The 11,792-nt window shown below is 39.4% G+C and overlaps 1 protein-coding gene across 1 annotated transcript in view; it reads left to right on the top strand.

Moving 5' to 3' along the window:
- Window positions 1-203: 203 nt before the first annotated feature.
- LOC140943692 (uncharacterized) overlaps window positions 204-11,792 on the top strand; it is an 11,927-nt gene continuing 338 nt past the window's right edge. The window contains exons 1-6 of the mRNA XM_073392804.1: window positions 204-527; window positions 1,955-2,091; window positions 4,174-4,414; window positions 5,737-6,090; window positions 10,136-10,193; window positions 10,537-11,792. The exon at window positions 10,537-11,792 is cut by the window's right edge and continues 338 nt beyond it. Coding sequence (XP_073248905.1) covers window positions 213-527; window positions 1,955-2,091; window positions 4,174-4,414; window positions 5,737-6,090; window positions 10,136-10,193; window positions 10,537-10,874 — 1,443 coding nt within the window. The 5' untranslated portion in view covers window positions 204-212 and the 3' untranslated portion in view covers window positions 10,875-11,792. The remainder of the gene's footprint in view (window positions 528-1,954; window positions 2,092-4,173; window positions 4,415-5,736; window positions 6,091-10,135; window positions 10,194-10,536) is intronic.

Below are 11,792 nucleotides of genomic sequence, written 5' to 3'. Positions count from 1 at the left end.
TTTATTGGGGTGTCCGTTATAGCGGGGTGTCCGTGAGGCGCGACTTGATTGTTACTTAGGCGAATGTGTGTCAAAATGGCGCCAAATCTGAACATTTTCAAAAAAAATTCTCTACAAAATCACGTTGTGCTCAAATCGTTTAAGACCTGTTTAATTAACAATTGAGTAGACTAATATTGTAACAGCACTTTGAATTTTTTTAGCAAAGTACAATGGATATTCCAGCCTACGCCGCTCCTACCTTGAGCATTGGTAGAACATATGATGCCCAGAATTGCAAACCAAGCGGCGATATCTTCCAAAGTGATCAGATTTCAATCAGAACAACTAATGTCAACAATTTCACCTTCAAGTACTCGCTTGTGCAAAATAGCAAAGATGTCAATGACCTCCTAGACATTTCTGGAGAACTTTCTTTAAAAATCAAGGCCAATCTTCTCCAAGTGGAAGGAGAAGGTAAGTATGTGGATGAATCCAAGAAGGAAGAAGGAACAACTAAACTGCTGGCAGTGATGAATTGTACCACGGTATGTCAACAATAATAATTATAATATAGTATGATGGTGCTTAGTGTATGAACATAGTGATTGACTTATGAGTGACTGATGCTCCAGGTGCATGGTTTGCGCCCCGCTGATGCACAAAAGGAACACTAGCAAGGAGTGTGACAGAGGAGACAATAAAAGTAATAATGACGATGATGATGATGATAGTAATGATAATAGTGATGATACCCCACAGATCTTCACATTGAAGCCGAAGCCAGTTTGAAATCCAACTTTTCAGAAGCCCTCGGCAATCTGCATCTATGGGACAATACATCTCATGAACTGAGAACTAGTCGAATAAATGTGGAGATAGATGTCATTTTACCGTATGACTCTTCAATAGTTTCAATATTAGAATGTTATAATTTCTTGTTTTAGTAGTTTTAAAATCATACTTGGAATTCGAAGATACTAGCTTATCTTTAGCTACTTTAAATTCGAGGTTAAATAAAGTATCTGTATGTAAGTACGTATGTATGTATAGTTAATCATTTCGCTAAGGGATTTATCGTACTTTAGATGAGCTTTCCCTTAACTGCGTTCGAATTACGAGAAAGCAACCCCTAATTTCTGTAGGGTGTCCTGTCCCACACACATTTGCCTCGCTTTGAAGGGCTAGCATACATTTTGCCTTACGTACTTTGACGCTGTAACTCGCCTGATGATCCGCTGCTATCTTCGTAAAGCATTTTTCATCTTTCTCTGGATCGTCTTCGTAATTTAATTATCTGAATAGCTAACAAACATCTTGAACGCATTCTCCTAAGTTCCGATTAGGATGAAGAGAAGTTCAGGGTTACAGTGCGTCATTGCATAACAACTCTCAAGCATGCTTAAGATGTGATACAATGACAGTGTGCCAAAGAGACCAGGCAAAATGTCGTACGAGATCGATACTTTCAAGTCCATCTTTGAAATAGATGCCCACACACGTTTAAAGTGGTCTGAACTCATTCAGATAATTCAGATAATTAAATTACGAAAACGATCAAGAGAGAGATGAAAATGCTTTACGAAGATAGTAGCGGATCATCAGGCGAGTTACAGCGTCAAAGTACGTAAGGCAAAATGTATGCTAGCCCTTCAAAGCGAGGCAAATGTGTGTCGCCACAAATGCAATCTCAAAAAATCTCGCCTATTAATTTCTATGATAACTGAAGTCAAGGCTAATTTTAATGCTGGTACTGCAAAGGTAATAAATCTTGGCATGTTCAAAGTAACTTCAGACTACTAAGAAAAATCACAGGCGGGTTTTATCAAATTCAGCTGGGAAAAAGAAAAGACTGCGAGGACGTGGTAAACAAAACAGACATTGCTAGTTTAATTTTTGTATAATTATTAACCATCTATCTCTTAAAACAAGAATTTTTTTTTGAAGTCTGACATTAAGATCACACTTTTCTCAGGTCACTGATACCATCGACGGAAACCCGACACCTCTAGAGAACACAGCTGCAATGGGAACTTATTATGTAAAAAGCGTAACATATGGAGCAAAATTAGTGGCAAGCCTAACATTCAAGACTTCAACAACTTTTAAAAAGTACGTTAAGAGTAAATTCATACTAAGAAATTTAGCACCTACTGAAAATGAGGAGATTTTCAGTGAATTTATTGCTATTTTCATTGGGGTACCTAGCGGGAGGAGAGAGGTACAAATGCCCTTTCCGGGAAGGTACGTTTTTTTTATTAGGGGGAGGGGGGACTTAGCAGGGGAGGGTCATCAGTAAAATTTTTACAAATCTGGGAGGGCCAAACCTGTTTTGTTCGCCGTTGGAGCAGGGTCACACTTTCATCAGAAGAATAAAGTACTCCACGTTGCTTCTGTTAAAGTAGACTCTTTTATTTATGTTAACAAACATACAAAGTCTTTGGAAAAGTAAAACTTGCATGTACAAGCAAAGCTACTAGCCAAAATCAATGCAAATGATTTACAAGTTCCAAAAAATTGTATCATTGATAATTTAAAAAGTTGACTTCTCCCACCTAACACAATCGTCTCTCTCAACCCGTTCCCACTTTCGTCAATATTTTGACGCAGGTAATGTTTCCTTACAGGGTTCTGGTATAGAATCAGAATCCGGTGAGGATTCGTCATTTTAGCTACTCGAGCTTGAACCGACAACTCGATCTACCACATCACTTTGCGTTAGTTTCGACCTCGGAAAGTGATGAGGTCACTTGTTGTTGCATACTTCTTAACGGGGGCTTCCGAGGTTGATGACGTTCCATAACGAACAATTAACTTGCCAATGTGCGCTTTGATTATTGCAACGTTTTGAGCTTTTTTCCCTTTGCAGGTGATCTTGTGATGGGAAAGGTACAATGACAGTTCGTTCACCCTCAAGGATGACAGCTTGTCGGAGTTGTACAGTCCAACCCAGTCAATGTCATTGTACTCCCGGTTCAGCCGTTCCATTCGTTCCCTTTCGTTCTCCTCTTTCTTCTTCTCTTTGCGCATTTATATCTAAGCAAGGTGCTAACAATCCTCTGCCACAAGATTTTCGGGGACAAAACTCTCTAATGGTCTCGCTGTCCCCACTGACTAATATAATCTGAGCTCGAGGCTGGAAGTTGTCTGGCTCACGGTCATCGGTGGGGCTTTTACTCCGAGAAAGATGGTGGAAATTTGGTAGCTTGCTATAGACGGGATATGGTCGTCGAGTTGGAATAGGAGCGCTATATCAAACTCATTGCGATAGTTGCCCTATGTGATGTCGGGTAACGCTTGAACACTCTATGAAAGACCTCTAAAAACACACAATTTCTGTCAGAAAAATGCCATTCTATTCCAAAGTATGATTTCTTTTCTCAATGTACCACCGAAAATAAGTTGGAAAATATTTCTCTCTCTTTTTTTCTTACTCATTTGGAATTGAAACGATAAGTGCATTAATACACTCCGTGCTTCCCTCGATAACTATACCCGATTCCAGACCAATATGGCCAAAGTGTATACCCGTTTTCAGACCAAAACGGCGCAAAATCCCTACCCGATAGGCCACATATACCTAAATGGCTTATATAAGGGAGTACTCCCTCCGGGCGTTACCATCCTCAGTGTATTCATCAACAGAACGTTTTGGAATATTTAATCGTCCCTCCATATAAAATTCAATACGCAAGCACATTAGTATTTGATTCATGTAAGGATCAACGAAACCTAATGTCCTACTTTACGGGGTGCTCTGGCGGCGGGGTGGGAAAAGGAAGGAGGGCGTGGAACTTTGTCTCTGGAATTTGAATATTTGCACCGAAAAAGTGGATGTGAAATGCTGATTGGCGGAGATGACATTAGTAATGACGTCATTACCATTGGCACGTGTTTTTCAATTTTTTTCTTACATTGACCCGCGCTCGTTTCTGCTTCGCACTCATTGGCGGAAATTTGTCAGTCGACGGAGATGGAATTCCAGAGACGTAGTTGCAAGCTCTCCTTCCTTTTCCCGCCCCGTTGCCAGAAGCGCCCCTGAGAGCTTGCTCACAGGCTAATCCCTTTTGGTCTTATCGAGTTTGGTCTTGCGAACATCTATTTTTGCATAGGCCTCCGATGCCAAGTCTATTGAATGCATATAGCAGCCTTATCGCAGAAGTGATGCGTGTGTATTAATCTTTAATGTTATAGGGGGGACATGCATGGCGGGGCCAAAGGAGACATCAGTGCCTCGGCAGGGAACGTTGGACTTAGGGCTGAATTGGACAGGTTATCCAACGAATGCTCGAGAGGGTCAGACCTACAGGTGAACTACTACTCCACTGGCTTACCAGACAATCTTCCCATCAATATTGAGGGGCTCACCAATCTGATTGAAAACTTTCCCGAAAGTATGAAGAACATAAATGGTGGAAAAGGAATCCCAGTCAAGGTAAGAATTTTCTTTGTGCGTATCAAAAAACGGTCTACTGTACCGACCTTAGATTGCTCATCCAAATTTTTACTATAGGTCTTTTGTTCCAGGTGACACATGCCTAGACCGAGCCGAAGCTTGATTGAATAATCTGAATTCTTCGGGGTGACAAACGTGCGTACCACAGGGGCGGGAGGTGCTGATTTACTCTATGAAGAATGAAATTTCACTAGGATAGCGACGGGAATAGTTTTGTTTGTTTTTTATCTTTGTCTTTTGTCTACAAGCGTGGGCAAGCCGGTTTGAACTTGGGACGACCAAGAACAAAATAATCCAGCAAGTGGCTACTGAGAGGTACTCGAGCCCGAGACTGCGTGTCCGACCCCGGCCACGCTGCCTCCTCAAAGCCAGAAACAGACAAAATCCTTCATTTCGAATGAATAGTAGTCAACATTGCTTACCTGTAGCCATTCTTTTCAAATCGATATATTTGTCATGTTTTAGCTATCAATCTGAAATGTCTACTGGCTCATATCTCGGGTGAAGTAGACAATACTTAACTCAATAATATCTGAATCAGTTTTGGAATAAAGGTCAAACGTATCTTCTGATATTCTGGGACCAGTCTTAAATATGTGGTTGAGCTTGTTTTTTATTTCTTTTAATATTCAGAACTGGCGCGATAGGGTTTTTCAGGGTCAATACCTCACAAGCCTGTTTGAGCATAAAGTACGTCACCAGTATCAGAGATTTAGAAAACTTACCGCGGTGACCGCAGCTGTAGTGTGTATCGAGGCGATGTTGTTAACGATTTTGTAAACATTTTGGTACACTTTAACAGATAAGCGAATAATTTTGAAACCGCTAGATATTTTTTTCTAAAGTTTGAGATTCTGCAGATTAACTGTCCTTTTATATGACCTTTGAGTTTCAAGTTTATTGATAACTTGTACGGCAGTAAAGTAAGGGCTGCATTTCGCTAGTTTACTGTCGGAAATTCCGTGTTCACAAGTGACAGCCTGTCATTTATTATTCAGAGTATAAAACTAGGAGACAATACCCCTGAATGATGAGAGGTTTTCACTTGTAACCACAAAAACATCCGATAAAAAACCAAGCGAATTGGAGCGCTGCCTTACAAGTTATCAATAATGAATCTTGAAACTCAAAGGTCATATAAAACGACTGTTAGTCTCGTGAATCTCCAGTTTTTTTTAAAAAAAATCCGGCGGTTTCAAAATTATTCTTCGTTAATGGCGACGTAGTTTATGCTCAAACCTAGGATTTATTTACCCTGAAAAAACCCTATTTGCGCCACCTTAAACAATCTTTTTTTGTAGTTTGAGCTCTTACCAGTTGTGGATATCATAAAAACCGCAAAACCACCCTTGCAAGGAAGAGTTGAGGCATATGAACTGGATGACTTAAGTCACCGCTTTGATGATCTTCGCAGCGCCTTGGAATATGCCACTGATTACTTCAAAACTGAAGACAAACCTCCAGACGACATTGTTCAGTTCTTCAAGGAAACCACTGAAGTGGAAGGTGCAATAAGGAAAGCCATCTCTGGTTTGGGCAGCACGGATGAAAAGAAACGGGTGAAAGAAAGCATTGATGCATATAACAACGCCTTGGGTGGTTTGCCTTTCCCTGGCAAGTTTCTTAAGCGATGGAAAAATATTTGTGGCAGAAAGGTTCGTAGATTTTTAATAATCCATTCTAAATATCTTATGTTGGCGGCTTAGGAAGGGGTTGATTGGGAGCTTCAGCAACGACGACGGCGACATCGAACACAGGACAACAAATTTATTTTTCTTTTCCTGATCTTCGATACAATGGTCTTTTAGAAATTAACTCCAGAAAGACAAAAAAATGCCAATATTTGACGAATTGAACGAGATGGAATAAGCGCGATAAAGTTAGGAGCTGCGAGACTCCACTTTTTACTGACTGGGCTGCCTCAAGGCACGCCCGTTCCGGCGAAGGCTGTGAAGGCTGCTATTCTTTTCTCTATTTGATCCTCCAAGTTCAGTCTCTAAAAGAGTGTCATCTATTAATTATTCTGTTTTAAACAGTCTGTCGCCATACTGGCGTTTCCATATTTCTTTTCCGTTTTTCTTCAGTTTATAGCAGTTTGATACTTCACTCAAATTTTTATATCGTTTAGGTACTGAGTCCCAATATTATAATTTTAAGATAAGTTACATAATACAACACTCTTACATCCATTGAGTAGTCTAGCAGATATATTTTTGTTTGATCTTGTTATAGTTGCGTTTCCTTACTAGCAATGATAATTTGAAACCATTCTCGCACGAAATAGACGAAAGTTTAGACACAGAGGAGGCTTGTTCCGAGCACAGAACGGTTCAAAGGAAGCCTCAATTTATAGACTGTGGTGTGATTTCTGATTAGGTTGATAAGAGATAGGTTGGAGATGATAAATTTGATCACGAAATTAGGGAACGGGTCAATTTACTATTTCAAATCTTCTTTTTATCACATTTCTTGCCTGGGCAAGGTTGCATAAGACCTTCTTAAAATAAGAGGGCTCTTAACTTTTGTTCTCGAACAATAACCTATTGTTTTAAAATAATAGTTACGAGTTCCCTTAATCTTAAGATGTTTTTTGCAACCCGACCCAGGTTTCAATATTTTATGTTTAAAGTCTAAAGGGAAAAGCGAGAAAATTTTTATTTCATTTATAAATGGCCTGCTGAGATCAGCGTCACTGACAGCGTTAACTTTACTTTATGCTTACTAATGAAATTATTATAAGCAGAAATAAAAAAAAACTAAGTTTTATTTCTGGACTGTTATGCTTGATAATCATGGTAGTCATTTACTTCGTTTGAAAAGGATTTTGGGGAATTCTGTTTTTCATTTCAAATAATTTACAATGTTTGTGTGACATTGGCCGTTTTCCCACAATAGACGTCCGTCAAGGCGGATAATCCGTCTGATCTATTTTCCGTCAAAATGTGATTCGAGACGGATAAAGGTCGGTACACACTAGGCGACAAGTTGCAGCAACATGTCGCGGCGACACGTTGCAGCGACAAATCGCTTCGTGTGTACTGTAGAATTTTTGTGAAAATCTTTGTCGCTGCAACAGAATCTGTCGCCGCAACAAGTCGCACAGATTCAGTCTGATTTGATTTTTTGCGACTTGTTGCAGCGACAAAATTCTGTTGCGGAGACAAAGATTTTCACAAAAATTCTCCAGTACACACGAAGCGATTTGTCGCTGCGACGTGTCGCCTCACCTTGTTGCTGCAACTAGTCGCCCGACCTGTACACATGGAGTGATATTTCGCCGCGACGTGTTGCAGCAACTTGTCGCCTAGTGTGTACCGACCTTAAAGATTTTAAATTTGCCCTTTCACGGATTCACATTAGACGGATGAACCCAAGGAAAAACATGTCTTCGACGCTCTAGCACAGTCACCAATTCATTGCAATGGCCGCCATTGCCTTTTTTATGTCGGGGAAAAGAAAACTTAAAAAAAACTAACGTACTACTTTTCCTTTACCGCAACATTTTCTAAGACTTAAGTCTATCGTCTCTTCCATCTAACAAGGAAAGTACATGTAGGTTTCATCTTCACTCCACATGTTCTTTTTCAACGTTTTTGCTTTTCTTTGTGATTTATCTTCATCCTTGCATGTCAGTGCTTTTACTTTGGGCGGCATGTTTTGTTGTACGAGTCCCGCGATGCAACGCACCATTTCTAGTTCCAGCTAAAAAACAACTTCGTCCCCAGTCTTTTTGAGAAAGCGAGAAGACACTTGGGACGAGGTTGGATAGAAAAATTTGAGACGAATAGTCTTAGACGGATTATTCGTCTTCAAAAACCGTCTAAAAAGACTGATAAACAGACGGATAAAATCAGACGAATTATCCATCCAAATTGGCCGTATTCACACTAGAAATGGATTATCCGTCTGAGACGGGTTATCCGTTTGATAATTCGCGTCAATACGTCTTAGTTTGAAAACGGAAGGGTCTTAATTTTGAATGGACAATCCACCCGACTTTATCCATCATTCTGTTTTTCCGTCAATTTTGACGAATTGTGAAGATAGATTATCCTTCTCAGATGGATAATCCGTCTCCACTGTGACTGAAACGGCTATTGAAGGCGGCATTTCCCATCTTTAATGGTCGTGATTTCTACCGACGTTGGAAATTGCCACTGTCATTTTCAGCCATCGTCTGAAGGGTTTGTACACAAAATTTGGAATCTGGAGGGCCTGTTGCAATCTTGCGTTATTACCAAAACGACGTTAGAAATTAAATGAATGGTAACATTTTGACATTTCATTTTAAATCTAAAAAATAAATCAAATTAAATACTTTTTAAGCCGACTAGCAATTTTTAACCAGAATTTCGCCATTTTAGAATATCGCATTTGGCCTTAGAACATGTTGTATAAGGCTCATTTGTTGAAAGACCTAGTAGTAAAAACTTTCCGGAAACATCTAGAAAGTAGGAAATTTGTTTGGATAATGTCCAGGTTTCGTTTTACTCATATCTTACATTCTTAGGTATTTCGAAATAGTCTTCTTGTAGATTTTTGTGAAACTTCGCGCAGCAGAAGCACCGACAATTGCCTAACTCGAAATCTCCGCGCTCTTGCCCTATTAGCACACTGAGGCTAAGAGACGATAACTAGTTGAGATTGCTATATTCACCGTGTCGTTTTTAACAAGATAGATAGGATACCCATATAATCGCGTTGCTGTGTTTTTCAAAGGGAAAAATTGGAATTGCCAATCGTTATACTCGGTAGTGTTTTTTCCTTAATTACGCAGCATACCAACGTACCGAACGATTGATTTTCCTCTGGTATATGAGCGTGGTCGTCAGGAATCGATGAAGGATAATATATTGTTTGTGAATATGTCCCTACCAAGATGGAAGTGTTTATTCGAAGTTTGGCTATTCAATGAGAGTGTGATCGGTGATAAAATAGCCATGATTGCTATGCGCTGAGACTTTTCAGGAAAAATGCTCCTACTTCTTACGTAGAGCGAAGCTGCATAGCATTGCTACATCTGACCAGTAGATTATTTGCCACTATACTTATAAAAGTCTTCGAAGAATGTACTTTGGTTGCGTTTGATTGGGAAATCCGGATTTAGATTTCGAAACCCACACCCGGAAATTGCAATCGAACGCGCACTCGGAAAACGGATTTAATCTTCGAGAGTTCCGTCCTCATGGTGGATTTTAATTAAGAAACCAAATCCGGATATCATGAATTTACTTTCTACCGTTCAACTATTCTCGTGAACAGTGGTCTTCTTTTTGCTCATTATGCGTGCGCGTGGATAACCTGCGAGCAAGCTCTCCCGGGGCGCTCTGGCGGTGGGGACGAAAAAATACTGCATCGAGGCAGCTAGAACAGCCGCAAAAACAACCGATGCGGCGTTGTTGCTAAGCAACTGTGGACACCAACCTGTCAATGGGGTGATCAAAAGAGTGACGGCACTCAATTTCCTTGCGGCATTTTCCATTTTTTCAATGAAATTTCAATGAGAAGATAAATAATAATAATAATAATAATAATAATAATAATAATAATAATTAAAATAATAATACATTTACAACAACAATAAGTTTAATCTTTTTTTTTTGTTCTCAGCTCAATAACCAGCTTTATTTTTCTGTCTTCCTAAGCAACTTTTCATCATCTATGTCCTATCCTTTCTGACTGTTTTTTTTTATGTTTTAGCCATCTGCTCATATCGAAGCTGACGTCGGAAAATCGGTTCGCTACCCATCCGACAAAGGTACTTCAAATTCGCCGAGGATCTTCTACAATCTACATTTGCATTTTAATTTTGTTAAGCTAAAACTTTGAAAGAAAAAGTGTATCGGCAAGGATTGCGCTTTTTTAAAACGCATAAAAAAAAAAATGATTTGGCAACAATTAAATGAATGACTCCGCCACTGTGTTTTTGTGTGGCAACAATTTGTCACGCGATCTCATAAATCTCTAAAAATCGTTACCAAGGACTGGTATGGTAGGATATAGTGGGATGAGAGAAAGGTTTAGAAGTAATTTTCGAAAATTATTCACGGATGATCAAATTGAGCACTGAAATCGAATATTTTTGACACCTCGCTTTGTAGTGATCAAGGACTGGTCGGTCAGTTCCCAGTACAGCCATCTTGAAGGAGGCATGAAGTACGACGACGGAAAACTGACGGTGCCAACCCCCGGACGGTACTACATCTACGCTCAACTTTACTTCTTCAGCAGTGGACGAGTCTATATCAGAGTTAACAACAAAGACATAACAATGATTCAAGCGCCAGTAAACAATTTGGATTTCAATGGTACCCTCTACGCTGGTGGGGTTTTCAACCTGGCGGCCGGTGACTTCATCACTCTAGTTCCCAAGAGTTACAATGGAGCTGAACTTTACATGGACACCATTCACAGTTACTTTGGCGCATATTTGATTTAAGTTGTTTTAGTGCTTGACCAAAAATTATCTTCGTCATTACATGTAAGGGGCAACTAAAAAAACACACATAATTTTAGAGATGCAAATTTAAAAAGCTATAGTATTTCAGGATTAGACTGTTTTGTAGGAGACATTCAACATTGCTCTCGTGGTACCGCTACATATATAACCAGGTTTGATCGATGTTTAAGAGCGGCTCCGCGTAAATACCAACTAGACGAGGAAATAGTCAAAAAATGACCTGGCCTCAAACTCAGCCAGAATAAAGCCCTATGGGTCCAAGTTACAAAATCGTTGGTTTAAGTACGATCGAGTGAATAATATTTTTTTAACGAATTTTTTACTTCCCGAGGCCTACAATGGGCAAAAATCATGCGAGATTAGAGTCATATTCAGTAACTCGTATATTTTAAAATAATGTTGGCTACTAAAATATAATAACACTTCGTATTTTTACTATCTTTCCTCTATAATTTTAACTGATTAGTTCGCGATTTGGTCAACAAGAGATTTTTAAAGAAATTTTCAAAGTTGTTGACTCAAAATCGCTTAATCAACCGTCAAAATTTACCACTTTTTCACGAGCTAAAAAAGCGGATTGGTACATGGCTTTGAACATCAAGGCTTGTTTAGTCTGAAAGAGCATTCTTTTTCTTCAAATCAGCGAAATAAAATTTTTGGGTAAATGAAATCGAGAGCGCTGACAAAGCGAAGCAAATGTAAATATTACACTAAAAACGGGCGAAAAAACGTGACCTCTGACCGAAGCACAACCAAATGCGAATTACGGTAGGAGCCAACAGCCAAGCCTTTGATTATTCGGTAACTTCTCGAAAGCTAAGTTAAGGTATTAAGTGTCAAAAAGTCCACAAAGCGGTAAAAATACAACAAAAGTCAATCTGTTCCGTTTTATGAATT

The sequence above is a fragment of the Porites lutea genome, chromosome 7 (genome assembly GCF_958299795.1).
Source record: "Porites lutea chromosome 7, jaPorLute2.1, whole genome shotgun sequence".
Taxonomy (NCBI): Eukaryota; Metazoa; Cnidaria; class Anthozoa; order Scleractinia; family Poritidae; genus Porites; species Porites lutea.
Note: the sequence above shows the minus strand (reverse complement) of the source record. Positions and strands in the feature narration are given on the sequence as shown.